At 37.6% G+C, this 21,052-nt stretch overlaps 1 protein-coding gene and 1 pseudogene across 9 annotated transcripts in view; one reads left to right on the top strand and one right to left on the bottom strand.

The window, feature by feature from the left end:
- The first annotated feature begins 3,026 nt into the window (after positions 1 to 3,026).
- Positions 3,027 to 21,052, top strand: part of LOC147850861 (uncharacterized) — a 38,722-nt gene continuing 20,696 nt past the window's right edge. For 5 of the 9 annotated variants that reach the window (XR_015531634.1, XM_087336001.1, XM_087335999.1 and 2 more), the window contains exons 1-12: positions 3,027 to 3,187; positions 4,509 to 4,709; positions 5,241 to 5,462; positions 7,719 to 7,892; positions 8,045 to 8,259; positions 8,991 to 9,176; positions 9,499 to 9,568; positions 10,923 to 11,027; positions 11,770 to 11,937; positions 12,068 to 12,227; positions 12,349 to 12,449; positions 19,558 to 19,740. Coding sequence is in view for 8 of the 9 variants with exons in the window: in XM_087336001.1 (XP_087192127.1) it covers positions 3,071 to 3,187; positions 4,509 to 4,709; positions 5,241 to 5,462; positions 7,719 to 7,892; positions 8,045 to 8,259; positions 8,991 to 9,176; positions 9,499 to 9,568; positions 10,923 to 11,027; positions 11,770 to 11,937; positions 12,068 to 12,227; positions 12,349 to 12,449; positions 19,558 to 19,740 (1,902 nt within the window). In the remaining variant the exon portion in view is untranslated. Of the gene's footprint in view, positions 3,188 to 4,508; positions 4,710 to 5,240; positions 5,463 to 5,935; positions 6,097 to 7,718; positions 7,893 to 8,044; positions 8,260 to 8,990; positions 9,177 to 9,498; positions 9,569 to 10,922; positions 11,028 to 11,769; positions 11,938 to 12,067; positions 12,228 to 12,348; positions 12,450 to 19,557; positions 19,741 to 21,052 lie in introns of those variants that run through there. The other 4 variants (XM_087336000.1, XM_087336002.1, XM_087336005.1 and 1 more) reach the window with 4 other exon arrangements.
- LOC147850863 (uncharacterized) lies at positions 14,383 to 18,193 on the bottom strand (annotated as a pseudogene).

Genomic DNA, 21,052 nt, shown 5'->3' with positions numbered 1-21,052 from the left:
TATATCTCACTCTGAATTTGTCAAAATCTCATTGTGAATTTTGTTTGCTCTTTTTGAAAATTAAATGACTACGCCAAGCAAGAAAAGGATAATGGAAGACCAAAGATATTAGAAAAAAGAAGGAAGTATGTCATGAGTTAGCTGGCAAATTTGGACATGAAATTTGCAATATAGTTGGAGAGTTTGATAACCAAATAAAACAAAACAAAACAAAATGTCCAAACTTCTTACTTTTATAACATTTGCTTTACATGAATGTGTAGAACTCTAGATACAATATGTGAAGAAACTATACCTCACTTTGCATTTGTCAGAATCTCATCATGAATTTTGTTTGCTCTTTTTGAAAATCAAGGGTCTGTGCCAAAGAAAAATGAAAGACAAAAAGAGATTTGAAAAAAGATGGAAGCTATGAAGGAGAAAATGGGTACCCACTCAAAAGAGGTTGTTATAAAAAGTACCTCCATAAGATGCTCATCATGTCATAGCATTTATATGTTGTCAGTTCATCCGAAGTATATTGATGTCGTTGTACGAATTGTATTTGAAGTGTCATTAGAAAATGAAATGCCTTCAATGAGCTCATGACACATATTGTTTTGAAACCTCTAAAATTTCGTACAATTGAGAGAGAACAAACCTCTTACATTTTCACATTAAAACCCAAAAGAAATATCGGGGGGGGGGGGGGGGGGGGGGAATTTCATGTGTTCAAGGTACTTGGTCTTTAAAATTTTACCTCAATATACAATTGCCAAGTTTTGAGGATGTCTAGATTTACAATGCCTTGAAATTCGAAACTTGGAAGAGGGAGGGACTAATTGTATAATGTATGCAAGAAGATACTTGCATAAAGGCTCCTACACTGTGCAAGCCATTGTATGAGCTTTCAATATCTAAAATCTATATTTTCAATCGATAAATCGTAGTAGAATATTTAAATTTGATGACACAAACATAATGGTGCACATGGAAGTGGTAAAATTTATGCTTTGGGGCATTAACACCATGGGTTCAGGTCTTAAGTAGATACTTTGTTGTTGCCTTTGGAACATTCAACATGTTTACACTAACAAATTGCTCCTAAGAGTATGCCGTTACAAATCAATTACCATAACCCTGGAAGGGTGAAGATATCATATCCTTTTTTCGAGACAAAATAGACTTTCTCCCCAACATCTCAAGCAATTTTGGAAATGGTTGTGGGGCATAAAAATGAGTAGGAAAATTGTCTAATTTCAATGGTGTTGATTCATAGAGCTATGTTAGTCAATGGTTAGTGAAAAAAGGGTGAATGTAGACTATATGCGTCCTTTTTGTATGAGTCTCGTGGAAAAAACTAAGCGTTGTTTGTGGAGTTGCAATTATGCAAAGGAAATATGGAAAAGAATCATATCACTATTGATACCAATATGCCCTCAAATGATGTATACATGGTGTTGGAGATGAGGCCGTCAATGCGGAAACAAAAACAACATTAAGAGATGAAGAACCACAGGTTGATAGACTTAATCAAAATGAACAGATGAACAAGACAAAGACAACTTAATAGGATCAAGATCAAGAAACATGATGTGTGAGAGAGAAAGATAGTAATGGCACAACGAAGTAACGATATTATTCAAATATGAGTTTCAAAGCAAATGGAGGCAGCAACATAAACTTGAACTAGGTTACAAGCTCAGTTATAAAGTAATTAAGCTAAGGCAACTGCCCTTTAGTCTAATTACAAAAATGTCCTAGACCTAGTCTGTCCAAGTGGGATGGTGTGAATACGGCCGTTATGTAGTCGCATGACACTCCCCTGTAATGGGCATATACAATAAAAGAATATGTAATATAAATCAATACAATACAGAGATGTTAGGATAGATCGGCTTATAGCTGAATCGGCAATGATGGAAAGAACAGAGGCCGAATCAATTGGTTCGAGAGTAGAAGCTAGATCGTCTATGCCGATTACTGAAAGCCAAATCCCGAAGTGTCGAGGTCGACTGTCAAAAGCCATCTCTGTTGTCCGACTCAATTGGCTTGATTTATCCTTAAACCCATTTGGTGCCTTAATGATGGGAATCGGTTAGCTGAAAGACACTTGGTCATCCTGTCTGCTACATTGTCCGCCATAGAGAATTTCTCGAGGTCAAGCTTCACTGAAGTTACGCAATCTTGAACGAAATGATATCGAATGTCGACATGTTTCGACAAGTTGTGATGAACTAGATTCTTCGATAAGGTCACAACACCTTGGCTGTCATAGTAGACCACTAGAGCCGAATTGGAATTGGCTTTGCCAAAATGTGCTTGCTAGTCAATCGACAATTAGAACTTAGCATGGGGGTCATTACCTAAATGTACATATTTCATGTACAATTGTAGGGCATTTCTTAATACTATGTAGTATTCTTCTTGTGCAACAAACGATAATTATAATCACAAATGACACAGTGACATATGTCGTTTATTCACATTCACACTAAGATATTGGTTATGAACGTATGGTCACTGATACCATATCTTGAAAGTTCATTATTGCGAGACATGGACATAAAATTCCGAGACCAAGCATTGAAGCGAATGATATATGTATGTATGTATGTATGTATGTATGTATGTGCATACACTATCATGACCGTGACCTCATATGACCATGTGGCATGGTCCATGACCATGACCATGACGAACGGACGGCTCCTTCCCTTCCCTTCACTTCCCTTTCCTTGTTTGTTTGTTTGTTTGTTTCAGTTTGTATGTATTTGTTGGTTGGGTTGACCAGGAGCGTTTATTTAGTAGTTAGGAGGCTGCTGCAAAAAACTACTGCACGAATTCTTGCTCTCTCTCTGCCTGCGCGCGTTTTATGTCTGTCTGTCTGCTTGGCCTCAGTGCCACCACCACCACCACCACCACCACCACCACCATCAACAGCAGCAGCAGCAGCAGCAGCAGACGACGACGACGACCAAGACCAAGACTAAGACCAAGACCAAGACCAAGACCAACACATATATATTAACGACATCATCATCATCATCATCATTGCTGCTTCTGCTCCTTCTTCTTCGTCGCGTGTTCGATGTTTGTGTACCTGAACAAGAAAGTGAGCATGCCAGGTGGCACTCGTCTGAGGAGCCTTGCGTGGAACGCTCAGCAAGGATGGCTTGCTTGTGGGGGGGACAATGGCCTCCTCAAGGTAAATCAGTCTTAGATTTGATCTTTATTTACATCTCCTTTTGTTTTGCATTATGGTATTGTATGCAATGCAATGTCTAACGATTATGCTGTACCATGTCATGTTATGGTCTCTTCATTTGGAGCTCCATGAATGATGTGGTGTTGTAATTGGCTCACTTAGAAATTCGAAAAACTACATGATTTTAGATCGTTTGGAAAATCCGACCCGGATTTGAAAATGTGATTGATTGACAGTGTTTGTAAATTCCCATGTGCCTGTAAATATTTGAGCCAATGTCTCATCCTGAACATGGATGTGCTCACCAGAGTCCAGACACTACCATGTTGCTTAGGGCCACTAGGTAATATTTCCGAGGTGAGGAGGTATGTGTGGTATTTGCAAAGGCTAATAATCACAGGGTCATGAACTTTGGCTAGGGGTCCCATGAATTTGTGCTAAACACATGCAATAATGCTACATACACGTGGAATGGTTAAGGACCATCATAGGGAGGATCATGGCACGTTTGCTTCCTCTCCCTCCCATGTGTTTAGATTTGGATCATGAGAACTTGTTCCATTTCGTCATGATATTTATTACCTTTGGCCATTCATACATGCCTTCCTTCAACTGAGAGAAGAGCATGGGTGGTCAATGATAGAATTTTGTCGTGGATCAAATCTTTGGATTCATATTAAACCTTGTTGCACACTCTATGTTGTCTAACAATATCTTGCGAACTTGGACAGGAGGAACATATTAAATGGCCATCAATACAGTAAATTATTTTAGCCACGATTAACCTTTTCTTATGGAAATGCTGCCTTAAATAAATAATGCTTTTCTATCTGAAAAGGATCTCAATGTATGGTTTGTAAAGTGATAACTCGATTACACACTCCATTATGCAAAACCTCGAGAGGCACTGAATGCATTAAAGGATGTTTGCCAAAGTTTCCGTGTCTTGCATGATGTTTGCCTGTTAATGCCAGATGAAGTGGAACTCTTTTGTGTCAGAAAAGATACCCCATTCAAAATGATACCAGGGAATTCAAATATGACAAGTTAGAGCTCAATAATGGCCACTCTAAAATAAAGTTGCTCATCGAAAGAGTTCTTTAAAGATCTTCATCACAAGATGCAGAAGGATACAACATAGAGTGTGAAGAAAAGAAATAATAGTTAATTGAGTTTAGGAGGGACATAATCTTGAAGTGTACTAAGTCAAAATGTTATCATGTTCATGCCTTTGTGTTTTCTTCTTCTGCATGTGTATGTATACATAACCAATGTGCATATTCATTCACTACTAACTCTTGATTTACTTGTTCATAATCAGGTCTTGAAACTTCCCGCATCAGGAACATCGTGTGAAAATGAAGTCAAGGATCCTTTCTCTGCAGCACAGTCAAATCTTTCAATGAATCAAACCCTTGAAGGACACCAAGGTTCAGTCCTTGTTGTACAATGGAATGAGAACTATCGGAAGCTGACATCTAGTGATGACAGAGGTCTCATTATTGTATGGATCCTCCATAAGGTTTCCAATCTTACTTTCTCAGTTTTGATACAAGATAGCTTGCAGAAGAACATGCTTTTTGTGTTGCTTGTAATTGTTTTAATACACACATTACATTTCAAGGAGGCTAGAGTAGGTCCATACTTACATTGACAAATTAACATGAATACGTGTAATCTTCGTAAGGCCTTGCAATACATTATGGTCTTTTACAAAGAAAATGGAAAAATAAGAGACCAAAATGGACTATTAGACTGAACGAGAGATTACATCTTAAAATGACATCTCACCTTTTAGAACAAATAAAAATAGATATAACTAGAGCTGTAAAACTGCCAAAGATAAGTGATGTCTTTCCACTTTGACTCTACATTCATTTTTGTGAAGGGTCTAAGGTTAATGCTCTATCGTAGAATAATTTCTCCTTATTATTTGAAGTTTTTCATACAGTTTTGACTGTGTAAGCTACTTTTAGGTTGCTTTGTAGTTCTAAGATATCTGAAATTTTTATTCAAATTAAATCCAGACTTATTGTTCATATAATGTTTTCAGGGAATGTGGTTTGAAGAAATGGTCAACAGCAGAAACAAAAGTTTAGTGAAAGACATGAAATGGTCTGTTGATGGAAAAAAAATTTGCATCATATACGAGGATGGGCAAGTGATTGTTGGGAGTGTCGATGGAGATAGAATCTGGGGAAAAAACCTGAATGTGAAGCTAAGTACAGTGGATTGGTCGCCGGATGGAAGACTCTTGCTTTTTGGCACAAAGGACGTAAGTTTCTTCATATCTGAAGTTTCTAATGCATGGATGGCATATTTGTTTCGTGCATTGTCTAATGATTGTTTTTGAATGAAAAAATGTACCTAAAATTGTGTTTTTATATGCAAGTATGTTCTTTTGTACATGTCTAAACATTTTCTCAGTATGAGTTTGCATGTTTCGTACATGACTTGTATGAGGGAAAATTTGCAAAATTCTCCAGCGATTCAGTCTCGAATCATGATTTTCTTATCCACAACTTATCTTTCTTACTTTTCTGAATTGATGAAATAGTGTCACCTACATCATATTCATGATCTGGCCCTACAATGTAAAGTCTAGTTGTGAGGATGCTCTACTTTCTGAGCTAAGTTTTTTATTGATGAAGTAAGGTCCCATATTAACCATGCAATACTTCTCTTTTGTGCCTCATTGGACAATATTTCACTGAAAATCACGAGTTGGTCCTTTATGCTGTCCAATAGATGTAACAAGAATCTTCCATATTCCTCCACACTTCATTTAACAACCACAAGCCTTGAATGATAGCAAGAACCATCAATATGCTAGATTAAGAGATTTGCTGAAGGAGATGGAACCTTTGTTCAACCTATCAAAAGGAATCTCTATCCATATACAGAGACAGGTAGATTCAAACAGTCATCGTAAAGTCCTTTGGATAAGACCTTGCTTTGAAAATTATTTTGCTACAAACATCAAATACGTTGGTCTTGAGCTTGATAAATTTGCTGTGAAGTTCAGCCAATGGGAATGGGAATATTGTGAGATTCGTCATGGGTTTGAACTTTGGAAGCCCTTCTAGGTTAGCTCATTGATAAGGTCCTTAAGTTATAATAAACATGGATAGAAGTGTAAAATTAATTATTGGAAAGAGGAGGTTGCAACTTCACGTGTGAAATGATTTTTCTAAAAATAATAAAGACAATTAACTACTGAAAGTTATGATAAGGGGGCACAATAATTATGATCCCTGTTAGGGTGTTACTTTGCTAAACTATAGGGTTTGATCCTAGACTTAGAATTGAGACTATGGTTGGAGAAAGAAAGAAATATTAACGTCTTTTAAGAGGCCAAAATGGCCTATAGGACCAAACAAGAGGTTACATCTTAAGCGTTGTCTCGTCTTTGAGAACAACAAATCAAAATAAAATAACTATTACTCAGTAAATATAAAATTAAATAAGATAAAAAGAGACGAGGGAATCTGGTTTTCTGCACATGTGAGATTCTCATGTTAAATATGTTATAATTTTTATCTTCGAAAGATCTCTAGAATAGGTCGATCCAGAATGGAGAGGTCTCCGAAGCGAGGGAAGCACCTGCAATGGCAGGTTTCTGAAATGGCTGTTGTTCAGCTGGACATGCAGGTTTCTGAAAAGTTTTCACAACTTTCGATCACATACTGCCTCTCCGAGCTGAGCCTTATTGAGGAGGGAAGATCACATAGAATCTATTGTTGATTTGTGGATTTCTAGAAAGCTTTTGACGTTTTTCCACTATGCTCAGCTCAGGCAATGACCAGAAGCTGTCAGAATTCTAGTAGATATGCAATTCTATGCACCCATGGATCATTTTCAAGAAAAGTACATATTCCTATTGGTGTATGGGAGGTTGTGGCTAGCATGATTGGAGTAAATAAGGATGCTCCTATCACCTACTTGTTTCAGTCTTTATATCGATGAGATATCTAATTACATGAGAGATTGGGTGATTTAGGAGTATGTAACGAGATCAGAACTGGAATTCTTCTTGGAAGAGGAAAAGGTGGCATACACACAATCCGATGCACATCTAGGAATAACATTCACAGGTCATTGGTTCTCCCCATGGAAGGCTGCTTATATTCGACTTTTTCGTAGATATTTACAGGCCTTACATGGATACACATCGATCTCATGTGTCCCACAGTGTGATCGGGCAGCTCAGGACCTTTCATGTTGTGTTTTTCTTGCTCTCCATTGTATGCTCTGTGCTAAATAATTCTCTGTGCTTCCTCCGTATTTTATGCAACTTTAACAATGTGTCGCTATTCTCCTTGGCTTCATCAAAATTTAAATTTTTGAAGAATAGAGAAAGAAATTCCGCCTTGATCTAGAGCTCATTGGAAGAATCTAAATTCATAGTATATTGTGAACATTGTATACTGTCGTTTATTTTAATTAAATTAAATAATGAGAAGGTAACATGAACGAGAGTTTTCTCTGTTGAGTAATGCTAATATGGATTGACAATATGTGACTAACACAGGGACAATGCAACATTCATGATTATATTGGAAATTTTCTTTCACGATTACATATCTGTTTTGATTCTAAAGTAGAAATACCGTCAATAATGGGCATTGATTGGTTCAGTAAGGCTGATGGGTATGATTCGCGAGCCCCAACTTTGGCAGTTGCACTCTATAATGGGAAAATTCAGGTCCAACTTTATGATTTAAAACTTTCTCTTCTTTGATTTATTTTATGCCATAAAACCAGACACACATGTCTACATTTTAATGGGTAAAAAATCATTCTTTCATTTTAATTGATGTGTGTGAAGTATACTCACAAATTATTACTTGCTTATAGATGATGAGGCATGAACTCGATGAAGAGCCTGTATTAATAGATACAAACATGAACATTTCTCGCATTAGATGGAGTCCAAATGGTGAAGTTTTAGGTGTTGTTGGAACTGAGAAGTCTGAAATGCGTGGTGCTGTGGAAAATCGCCCAAGTGTGCAGTTATATTCGCACAATGGGATACATCTTCGCACTTTACAAATACCGGGGAAAAACATAAGGTACTTTTTTGAAACATTTTTTTGCGATGAACTCATATAATTTGGCTGTGAAACAAAAGGCATCTCTATATTGACTTGAAGGCAATAATCCTTTGTTTGTGGTTATGTTTTCTTTATGCTTCAGCGTCAGCAGGTAATCATTGCTCACATTCAATGCAATGTATATGGAAACTGTTAGGTTTTTGGATCGATATTTAAGTATAGCAATGAGTTAATCACTTAGATTTGTAAATCTAGTCGGCCGAACTGGAGATCCCGAATAGATATTTGCATACAACAAAAACTAGAAAGACCTAAATTCTTTTCCATTCCATGTTGACAATTTAGTGGTCGGAATCTAATGAAATAAATATTAATACTACAAGGTTTTATGTTCAATTTGCTCATGTGGCCATCTAAATAAAAGGACAATAGAAACATGGATGTAGAGTAGTGCTAAGAGGAAATTAAGCCATGACTGTTCAGGAAAGTAAGGTAAGAGATGATACAATGCCAATCATGGTTGGGGGGGGGGGGGAGTTGTTGAACTCCCAACACAGGTCTTAGAAGGGAAGAATCTGAACTACTAGGCCAACCTTCTTTTCCTCATTCTGAGATAATTTTGGTAGGTATAATGGAAAACTTGTAACCAAATTTTTGTTTCTGATGTTTGTTTTCTGTTAAATATTTTAATGCTCAAGCTTCGTTTGGAACTGATCAGTCTTTTTCTTTGTATGTACATATGTCTTCAGTACACTGGCTTGGGAAGGGGGTGGCCTTAAATTAGCCTTGGCAGTGGATTCTTATATATATCTTGCCAACATTAGACCAGAATACAAATGGTCATTCTTCAATGGAAGCACATGTGTTTATAGTTTCCAAAAGAAAGGAAGCGAAGACTATTGTGTTATATTCTGGGATATCAATAATGGAGAAAGGTATCCCTGTATTCTTAATGATGGTTTGTCTTAAAGGGTTTCTATATATCATTTGATAACTGACATTCCATGTAAGAAGAGAGGCACATAAATTTTGGGTAAATATATTAATATGGAACATGTGGAAAATTTCAGTTTACAATATAACTGGTTCTTTATGGTACATCCCTCATTGAATATTGCATATTTCATAGATAGTGAAAACAATTAAGATAGAACCAGATTCTTCTCAGTTGTTATATCTCATGTAATGGGCTCTTTTCTTTATGCAGTTTATTTGATGAAATCGTTTTTGAAACAAGAAAATATCTGAAAATTTCAGGCATTCTAAATTCATAAAAGGCTTGATCAGAATATGTGGAAATGAAGAATATTGCATGCTTGCAACAATGGTACTACATATATTTTCTGAAAAACAATAGACCTCATTCAATATCTTATTAGGGTTTTTTTCCCTCAATAATGAGTTCCACTCATTGAAATGTTTTATGCTTTGATGAAATTAAGTGAATAACCAATATAATTGCCAAGGGTATAGCAAAGTTTAGGTCTAAAACTCTTAACCAGTCTACCCACTTTGTGGTTGTTATTGATGTGTGGGTCTTGCTGTATTAGGATATGAATTCATAAGGCGCAAATTTATGTAAATGGTCTTAAGAATGAAGTTATACTTGGAATTATTTTAGGAAACTTTCACAAACATTCTGAAATATTGTGAACTATATATGTGCAGAAGTTGCACTCCACACCTTTCTTTTATGGCTACCTTGGCAGTTTTTCTTCCATAATAATCTTTTGACTGTCCTTTTATGGCTGCTTTCAAATGCAGGTTATAGAAAATTGTTAGCTTGAAGTCTTTTTCTTTCTAGAATTCTATTGCTGGATTCTATCTTAAAGGAACTCCACCCATTTTTGTGATATAATTATCATTGACAGTCCTATGACTGCCAAATGTGGAACTTGGAAATCAGATGATTATCAGTTTGTCGTCTATTTCTACTGTATCTAACATTTATTTCTGTTGAATATCTTAAGGCATTCCAGTCATTCTACTCAATGTTTGTGCTAATCATTGAGAATTCTTTATGAATGCTAAATATTTGGAGTCATAGAAGATTGTTGCTCATTTCCATTGCATTCATTTCAGTTGGATGTCTTAGGGATATCCAGCCATTTTACACTACATTTGTGTGAATATTTGGCGATCTCTTATGAATGCTGAAGATTCTAAGTCATAGAAGTTTGTCAGCTTGAAGTCCTTTTCTATTGCATCTCGCATTCTATTGTTGCATTCCACCATAAAGGAACTCCATCCCTTGTGATTATATAACAATCATTGACGATCCCTTATGATTGAACTACCAAAATTGGAAGGTTGAAGTCATAAGACAAATGTCCAATCGATATCTTTTTTCGTTGCATCCCGCATCATTTTTGTTGGATGTCTCAAGATGATCCGACCATTCCACCCTACATTTCTACAAATCATTGACAGTATGACATTGGGAGTCATAGATATTGTCAGCGTGAAGTCTTTTCCACAGCATTGAGCATTCATGTGTTTGATGTGATCCACCCCCTTATGAGTGTTTTTAATTAATAAATTGTCTCTGTTTTATTAGATGTGCAGCATCTTAAAATTTCTACATAAAAAAATTTCTTAGGTAAAAGAACTATGAAAGAGCACCAAAGCATATGAATAATTCAGAAGTGATGTATTAAGAAAGTATTTGTAAATTGAAACAGGGTGATGGAGCTGGTAATTATGATCTGAATCTGTGTAACTCTTTTGGACAATGTGTTTCTTCTAAATCCACAACCGTGGAGCCTCAATTTCTGTCAATGAATTCTGTAAGTAACAGGGTGTTTGGAATCTAATGAGAGTTGGAAAATCTTGGTCTTTCAGCATTTAGTAATCATATTGATTGACAATGACATTTTTCATATGTACAAAATGGCCTCCGTCCCATTTGCATAATATGAGAACGAAAAAAAAGGATCTGAAAAAATGAGAACCAGTGGAGCTTTGCAAGTCTCTCCTGTCATGCCCTGGTCTTCTTTACTGATTGATAACCATGAAATATCTTTTTAGAGTAAAAAAACATCCTGTGGGTCATGCGCTCAGAATGTACAGAAAACACCCGTAAAAATAAGAGTTACAAATATAAGTTCAACCCCTTAACAACTTGCATCAGACTCCGTGCTGCAATATCTCCTTGTATAATTCTAGCTGTGTTCATGAGTCCTCACTATGTGTTATGCTGCTGACATAAGTTCAAACTCTATTGTTTAGTTGTCAACCTCTTCGTTCCTTTCTTGCTGTTCAGGAGAGAGCAAAGTAAAATAAAATGTAAGACACCTGTAACTGTCATGAAGAAAGGATGACCCATCTCTGTGTGTTATTTGGATCTATTTGTAATACCATATCGTTTTGTGAATCATTATAGCATAATGTCGTTAACTGAAAGGTTATTCTATTGCCAATCAATTTACTTATGAAAATAATATAGAAACATGATTTTGAATTTCAAGGTGATAGTCAAAGCCAAAAGTTTCAGAAGTTAGTAATATGCTTACATCAATTTTAATGCAGAGGTTTGCTTTTGTTGCATCTGAAATTTCATTGTTCTGCTGGGACTATCAAAGTTGTCAACTTCGCTCACCGAAGAAGGAGATCTTGATGTCAAGATCAGAGTCAGAGGCAATAAATGATTGTCATACTTTCCAGCTGGATCCTCACTTTGGCCTTGCACCTTCTCAGGTAAAGCATTTTTAGCTATGCTGCATATGATACAGTTCTCTTCTTTGGTAGATCAAGAAACTTTCAGTCTTATCTATAATATTTATATGTTTTGAAAGTTTCAACACCTTTGTTTTCTGTACTGATATAGGAGAAAACTGAAAAGTTCAAAGACTGCAATGACCAAATCAGTTGCATTTGCTCCTCCAAAGAATTCTTGATGGTAGGAAGAGATTCTGGGATCCTTCACCGTTTTGTTCTTCCCCAAATTATGCTAGAAAGCACAGATTTACTGCAGTGTAGACCTCAAGGTATTATATCTTTGGAGTTTATTGGGTATTTTTCTAAAGATTTTTAAAATAACATTTTGCCGCAAGATTTTTTGCACTCTGCCAATATTTTCTAACTAGATTTCTATACATTATCTAACAGCAATGGAACTGAATTCTAACTCAACCCGCCTGGCAGTCATAGACATGAATGGGATTCTGAAGTTATATGATATGAAGAATATTTCAGAAAAGGAACAAATGGTAAGTTGGAGCAGTTGATGCATGTTAGAAGGTATAAATGAAAAATATTTATGAAGGGTTGATAAAGGGTATTTGCATATTCAGGAAAAATTAATGAACAATTCTTGTAATGAAAAGTGGTCAAGCTTTTTGATTGATTTTCTTTTTAAAGCTTATGACTGTCATCTGGAACAAGTTAAATACAAGAAGTTATTGTAACTTGTCACTGAAAGTATCATCCACTGTTCTTATAGTTCTGACATCTGCATATGTAAGGGCATCTGTTCGTATGGGCACTGAAAGCTGCAATGGATTGGAATCCTGCTAGAATACCCAATGGAATTTTTAATCTTTTTCAAGATAGACTCTCTGGTTAATTCTCACTTCCAACTTCACATAGAAAGCGCTATTAATGTCTCTTAAGAGGCCAAAATGGCCTATAAGACCAAACAAAAGATTGCATCTACAATGTTTTCTCGTCTTTGAAGAAGTCAAAATGGTGTATATGACCAAACAAGAGATTACATCTTACAATGTTTTCTAGGCTTACAAAAGAAAGAAAGAAAGAAAGAAAGAAAGAAAGAAAGAAAGAAATATTAACGTCTTTTAAGAGGTCAAAATGGCCTATAAGACCAAATAAGAGATTACATCTTGAGTGTTGTCTCGTCTTTGAGAACAAATCAAAATAAAATAAATACTACACAGTAAATATAAAAGTAAATAAGATGAAAAGAGAAGAAACGAGGGAATCTGGTTTTTGGCACATGTGAGATTCTCAAGTTAGGTATATTGTAGCTTTTGTCTTCGAAAGATCTCTAGCATAGGTCGATCCAGAATAGAAATGTCTCCGAAGCGAGGGAAGCACCTACGATGGCGGGAGAGAATGGCTTTTATCTGTTGATGACAAGGGTGTCGAGGTCGTGGTCCATGGGGGCGGGGCCTACGTGCACGGGAAATTCCTATTGCCCGATCAATTGTAACCCCTTTGTTATGTCCTGGTCTAGAGCCCATTTGTGTATCCCGTGATGGACTTGTAGGATTAGTAGGAGTGATGGGGCTAAAGAAAGTTGTGATTGTTCTTTGTGGATGAGCTTGTGTGGCTGTATTCTTCAACAACTTTTCCCGATGTCTCTTGAGCTCTAGCAAGAAAAGTCCTAGGCATTGATGGTTCTCATATTCCATTACCTTGCGTAGTGGGCCAAAGCCTTGTTTAAAGAGGCAATGATATCTCCCTTTGGATTTCATAAAAGACACTACAATGACAATCATAGTGTTCCTCAGATTCCACTCCTTGATGACACAATTGGCAAATTCTCTCTTCTAGAGGTAGTTGTGTATATCTGCCTACCTCAATCTGTAACTGATATGATGAAGTTCGCAGCTGCCCTATCACACTACACAACGGATAAGATAGATGTATGTCCATATAAGGTGGCCTGATGATGAATCCATCCTCCGACGTGTGTAAGAAGTGTGTCTTATAGTGGGCCATCTTTGTACCAAGTGGTATTTTGGGGCTGATCCATGTTATCTTGTTTTCCAAGTTAATATATTAATGTCTAACGTAACCAAGTAAAATAAGTGAATAGAAATAGAATTAAGATGTGACCAAAGAATCTCGTCATCTATACAAGTAAAGATTCTCAAGTTAAATATATTGTACTTTTGGTCCTGGAAAGACTTCTAGCATAGGCTGATCCAGAATGGAGAGGTCTCCAAAGCAAGGTAAGAACCTGCTACGGCGGGAGATTATGGCCTGTATTTTTCTTTAAGGGTAGTGAGATCGTGGTCCATGAGGCCAGGCATACGTGCATGACAAATTGCAATTGTTTTATATATTAGAATACCTTTGCATTATCCTGGTTGGTGAGATCGTGGTCCATAAGGCCAGGTGTACGTGCATGACAAATTGTTATATGTCCATATAAAGTGGCCTGATGACGAATCCATCCTCCTATGTATGTAAGAAGTGTGTCTTATAGTGGGCCATCTTTGTACCAAGTGGTATTTTGGGGCTGATCCATGTTATCTTGTTTTCCAAGTTAATAATATCATTTCGGATCACTCTATTCTTTTCCACTTTGGTCATATTTAGGTGGGGACAGTCCAAGCTATATTGGAATGGAGGTAGTGCATTTATACTCATGCCATGTGACTCGAACCATTGCTGCATTTCAGCATACCAACAATGAGTGTCTCCATTTTCAGCCAGTTGTCTTAATGACATAAGTGCCAACCTTGGGTACCTTCGTTTAGGGAGCTCCCAGAGACGTTGGATAAATGTCACTGATCAGAACAATGCCTCGGTTATTATAGGTGCTGCTCCCATCTCTGCCCGTATTATATCGTGGGGCACCGATGCTTTACCCCATATCATGCGAGCAACCATTGACGCTAAAGGTCTCTCTAAATCTTTCCAATGATTGGCCTTGTTAAGACTCGGTTCCCATGTTTCTACTCCATAGAGAAGAGTTAGTGTGACAAGTGTATCAAATAATCATAGCTTAGTTTGTGGCTCTTGGAACTGCAAATGTGCACATTGTCTCTTGAGAGCACCAAGGGCTGCATATCCATGAGAAAGTCGGGCACAAGCAGCCTCCTGTAAGGAGAATCAGGTCCTATAAATGTTGCTCCTAGGTATGTGTAGGAGCGTGAGTATTCCACCTTTTCCTCTCCCAAGAAGAATTCTGGTTCTAATCTTGTTACCCATGCTTGAGTGGTGTTAAACACCATCACTTTAGTTTTGTCTATGTTGATTGACAAACCCATCCTTGTTATGTGTAGGAGCGTGAGTATTCTAATCTTGTTACCCATCCTAGGTATGTGTAGGAGCGTGAGTATTCCACCTTTTCCTCTCCCAAGAAGAATTCTGGTTCTAATCTTGTTACCCATGCTTGAGTGGTGTTAAACACCATCACTTTAGTTTTGTCTATGTTGATTGACAAACCCATCCTTGTTATGTGTAGGAGCGTGAGTATTCTAATCTTGTTACCCATCCTAGGTATGTGTAGGAGCGTGAGTATTCCACCTTTTCCTCTCCCAAGAAGAATTCTGGTTCTAATCTTGTTACCCATGCTTGAGTGGTGTTAAACACCATCACTTTAGTTTTGTCTATGTTGATTGACAAACCCATCCTTGTTATGTGTAGGAGCGTGAGTATTCTAATCTTGTTACCCATCCTAGGTATGTGTAGGAGCGTGAGTATTCCACCTTTTCCTCTCCCAAGAAGAATTCTGGTTCTAATCTTGTTACCCATGCTTGAGTGGTGTTAAACACCATCACTTTAGTTTTGTCTATGTTGATTGACAAACCCATCCTTGTTATGTGTAGGAGCGTGAGTATTCTAATCTTGTTACCCATCCTAGGTATGTGTAGGAGCGTGAGTATTCCACCTTTTCCTCTCCCAAGAAGAATTCTGGTTCTAATCTTGTTACCCATGCTTGAGTGGTGTTAAACACCATCACTTTAGTTTTGTCTATGTTGATTGACAAACCCATCCTTGTTATGTGTAGGAGCGTGAGTATTCTAATCTTGTTACCCATCCTAGGTATGTGTAGGAGCGTGAGTATTCCACCTTTTCCTCTCCCAAGAAGAATTCTGGTTCTAATCTTGTTACCCATGCTTGAGTGGTGTTAAACACCATCACTTTAGTTTTGTCTATGTTGATTGACAAACCCATCCTTGTTATGTGTAGGAGCGTGAGTATTCTAATCTTGTTACCCATCCTAGGTATGTGTAGGAGCGTGAGTATTCCACCTTTTCCTCTCCCAAGAAGAATTCTGGTTCTAATCTTGTTACCCATGCTTGAGTGGTGTTAAACACCATCACTTTAGTTTTGTCTATGTTGATTGACAAACCCATCCTTGTTATGTGTAGGAGCGTGAGTATTCTAATCTTGTTACCCATCCTAGGTATGTGTAGGAGCGTGAGTATTCCACCTTTTCCTCTCCCAAGAAGAATTCTGGTTCTAATCTTGTTACCCATGCTTGAGTGGTGTTAAACACCATCACTTTAGTTTTGTCTATGTTGATTGACAAACCCATCCTTGTTATGTGTAGGAGCGTGAGTATTCTAATCTTGTTACCCATCCTAGGTATGTGTAGGAGCGTGAGTATTCCACCTTTTCCTCTCCCAAGAAGAATTCTGGTTCTAATCTTGTTACCCATGCTTGAGTGGTGTTAAACACCATCACTTTAGTTTTGTCTATGTTGATTGACAAACCCATCCTTGTTATGTGTAGGAGCGTGAGTATTCTAATCTTGTTACCCATCCTAGGTATGTGTAGGAGCGTGAGTATTCCACCTTTTCCTCTCCCAAGAAGAATTCTGGTTCTAATCTTGTTACCCATGCTTGAGTGGTGTTAAACACCATCACTTTAGTTTTGTCTATGTTGATTGACAAACCTTATGCCCTCCTCAATAAGGGCCCGGAGGGTGAATATGTGATCCAATGTTGTGAACCCCTTCCAAAAGCTTGCTTGTCCAACTGAACGGCAGCCATTCTGCTCTGCCCATATACTCAATTCTGATTTTAGAATCGACCCATATAGTTTAGCCAAGTAATGGACAATCATGATTGTCTTGTAGTTTCTTGGCATCATGGGGTCTCCACTTTTGAGGAATGGCACAAATGGTATGCTGAGTCCATCTAGTAGGGAAACCTTCACACATGGCTCTATTAAAGATGCGTGCCAGCAATAGGAGCAAGGTGTCACGGGCATAGATAAAGTGCTCACCCACCAATCCATCATGATCTTGGGCCTTCCCAATTTGTAGCCGATCAATGGCATTTCTTACATTTTGTGGTGTAAAGAAGGTTGATTCATGTGGGCGTGAGGCATGTTAGGGAAGAGGAGGTTGCCCCGGGATATCATATAGAACCTTTGCATATTCATGCCACACCTGAGGTGAGGTCAGTTGTGTGGTGGGTTGCCTCTCATTAAACATTTTCCATGCTCTTTTACTCTCTTGTCCTAGGAACAAGTGATACAAATGATCTTCAAATTTAGCCAAATACAATCTCTTCTTCTTCCTTTCGAGGTGTTGGAAGGTTGCTCTTGCTTGGTTGTGTGTATAAATGCCCCGAGTTACATCATGCTGCAAGCATCTCCTTGTATCACGACATTCCTCATCATACCAACTATTTTGTATTACTCTACCAAGTTTGGGGGGATTGGCCGTTGTGTGAGGGAAGGCATTTGTGGCTGCTTTATGCAATGATTTGGACAATCCTTGGGTAAGTTCTTCAAGGGGTGTGAAAGGATCTAAATCTAGCATGCCATTGTGTACACCACAATTATACACACCAATTGTCTCATCAGTAAATAGATACTTAGCCAGCCCACTCTCCTTAGCATATACATCCTTTGTGCATCCATCCTTTACCTTGAAGCGTAGATATGCATGATCTGCTGCCAAGCCAATAGGCCTACCCGATATAGTGAACACTTTTATTTCAGGTATAAGAGATGGAGATCCCATTAGATAGTCAATTGTGCTTGCACCCCCTTTTGGGTTCCAACATGTCAAAGCATCTGATCCAGGCCATTGTGACAAGCCATTATATATCACAAATCCATGCGCACTTCCTAAGGCTCGAAAGTGTTTTCCATATTCCGTTATAGCACTCATATCTTGAGCTTGTCGCTTTAGACCAACCTCTTCTGCCATAACTTCTCCATAAACAGCCTCGTTGGTGTTAAACATAGTTGTTTGTTCATCCTTGGTTTGTGCATTCAAATCTCCTAATAGTATAATGTCCCCCATAGTAGCAAATCTTATGATGTCATATCATATAGAGGTAAATATGGTGATTCACGTAGAGGTGCAAACCTTGAGTAACCAGGCGAAAAGTAGCAAATTGCAATATATAACTCCCTAAGATCCCCTCTTTTTATTCGTATCCACATGTAGCGTGCATCTACATCCTTACGGACAACATGCACTCTATCATGGAACTCCTTTTTGTATAGGACAGCCACTCCTCCTGAACCTCTAGTACTTCCTCATGTCCGAGGTTGGGGGCGACATATTGACTCCCATCTATATCCTTGTACCTCGGGGAGTTTGCTAGCCATGCATTGGTGAATCTCTCTCTGTATATATAGCAATATCTGTGTTTTTCAATGTATCTTCAAAATATCCGACATCTGTCCGTAGAGAGCCGTTGCAATTCCATAAGGTCATGCGTAGGGTCTCATAGGCCATATATCATCATGCGGTTCGCTTCTTTGTAATAATGACCTTGCCATCTCTATATACGGCCCATGTATATTAAGAGGCGAAAATGGCCTATAAGATCAAACAGGAGATTACATCTTAAAATGTTGTCTCATCTTTGAGAATAGTAAACCAAAATAATAAAATGGTAAATAGAAATAGAATTAAGACATGATTAAAAATCTTGTCATCTACATATGTAATATTCTCAAGTCCGATATATTGTTACTTTTTTCTGCCAAGAAAGTTGTGATTGTTCTTTGTTCATGAGCTACAGAAATGTTGTCAGATTATTGACACATGTCTGGACTGCCAGATCAAAGAGTGGCTATTTCTTACAGATGTACTGCTGTTTCTGCATTTTGATTTGAAATTCAAACACCCAGTGTCATGTACCAATCTCATTGAATAGGTAAAAACAATCATCTTTTTAAAATAAGTTTCTTATGTCAGGGGCATTCAAGAGCCATGTGAAAGATACATAGTTATGATACATATATTTTATAGCAAGTTGTTATCTATAACTCACGCTTCCAGATCTAAACCCAAACCAGTTTCTCATGTATTAAAATGTATTAAAATTACCTGTAGAAGGTTTCGTTGTAGGATCTATACAGGGAATGCCATCTTCTGTTTTCATGTCTGGTTCATATGCTGCATTGTTGCATATAGAGCAGCTTTGACAAGTTAGGACAGTAACAAGAAAGGGGCATTTTCTCCGAGGGAAAGGCAATGCCTGTTTCTTCTGTGGGTAATACTGCCAACCCAGAGGCGGACATTGTGTATTGGATATGGTCTTGTAATGGTATATACTTGACGGTTCTTCATCCAGCCATATATCTTACTGCAGACAATCCACAAAAAATCACATTTCCAAAGTATCTAATAAAAGGTGATGTCTTGTGCTACAGAATGGAGAAGGTATCAAAATGTTGAACTTCGAAAGAAAAGATGTGTGGAATATGAAGTGGGCCGATGATAATACTGACCTTCTTGCCATCATGGAGAAGTTTCGAATGTATATACTCCGTGGAACAGAACTTGAAGAGCCAGTTCCTTGTACTGCTTATTTATGCAGGTTTCGTGCCTTACAAGTAAGGATTCTAAATCTCAGATGTGTATGGGCTAACTCTCCATATTTATTCATTTATTTCTGTTAGAAGACTAATATTGATAGTGTAATGCAAACCTTCTCAGAATATTATGGGGTTGAAGTTTTGAGAGAGTACAAAAGAAAGGAACAATAAAAGCCTTAGTTGACCTATAAGAAAAATCAAAATGAAATGTATACCATCTTAATGTCTGCAAAATATGAAAATTAACTAGGAAACCAAAGTTACAACACTGACAAAAGCTGTCTGTTAAGAACTCTAGAAAGAAAGATATATTAACTTCTTTTAAGAGGCCAAAATGGCCTATAAGACCAAACAAGAGATTACATCTTAAGTATTGTCTCGTCTATGAGAACAACAAATCAAAATAAATTAAATATTACTAAGTAAATATAAAAGTAAATAAGATAAAAGAGACTAAAGAAACTGGTTTTCGGGACATGTAAGATTCCCAAGTTAGATATATTGTAACTTTTGTCTTTGAAAGGTCTCTAGCATAGGTTGATCCAGAATGGAGAGGTCTCCTAAGTGAGGGAAGCACCTGCTATGGTGAAAGATAATGGCCTTTATCTATTGATAACAAGGGTGGTGAGGTCGTGGTCCATGGGCCTACGTGCACGACAAATTGCTATTGCCCTATAGATCGTAACCCGTTTGTTATGGGCGTCCATTTTTGTATCCTTGATTGACTTGTTGCATTAGTAGGAGTGATGGGACTAAAGAAAGTTGTGATTGTTTTTTGTGGATGAGCTTGTGTGGCATTATTGTTGTCCTTCAATAAGTTTTCCCTTATGTCTCTTGAGTTGCAGCAAGAAAAGTCCTAGGCACCGTTGGTCCTCATATTACCTTGGGTAGTGGGCCAAAGTCTTGTTGAAAGAGGCAATGGTATCTCCCTCTTATTTCATAAAAGACACTACAGTGATAAACATAGTGTTCTTCGGATTCCACTCCTTGATCACACAATTGGCTCTTAAGAGGCGAAAATAACCTTTGAAAATGAACAAGGAATTATATCTGATAATGGTGTCTATCTTGAAGACCATTAAATAAAAAATAAATGGAGTGCACGAGTTTCTATCCTATGGAGAAGAGTTAATATTACTAGTGTATTGGATGGCCTCAATTTTGTTTGTGGCTCATGGAATTTTGTATGTGGACATTTTCTCTCACGGGCACAAAGGACTGCATATTCTTGAAAATTTGGGGACAGGCAGGCTTCCTATAGGGAGATCTGAGTCTATCTTCATGTTTCTTCTAGCTATCTAGCGCATAAGACTCCAATGGCCATTAGTCA

This window comes from Azolla caroliniana, unplaced genomic scaffold, assembly GCF_043228905.1.
Source record: "Azolla caroliniana isolate FFs.n. ecotype wild unplaced genomic scaffold, voAzoCaro1.0.p SCAF_20, whole genome shotgun sequence".
Taxonomy (NCBI): domain Eukaryota; kingdom Viridiplantae; phylum Streptophyta; class Polypodiopsida; order Salviniales; family Salviniaceae; genus Azolla; species Azolla caroliniana.
This window is presented reverse-complemented; position numbering and strand designations above follow the sequence as displayed.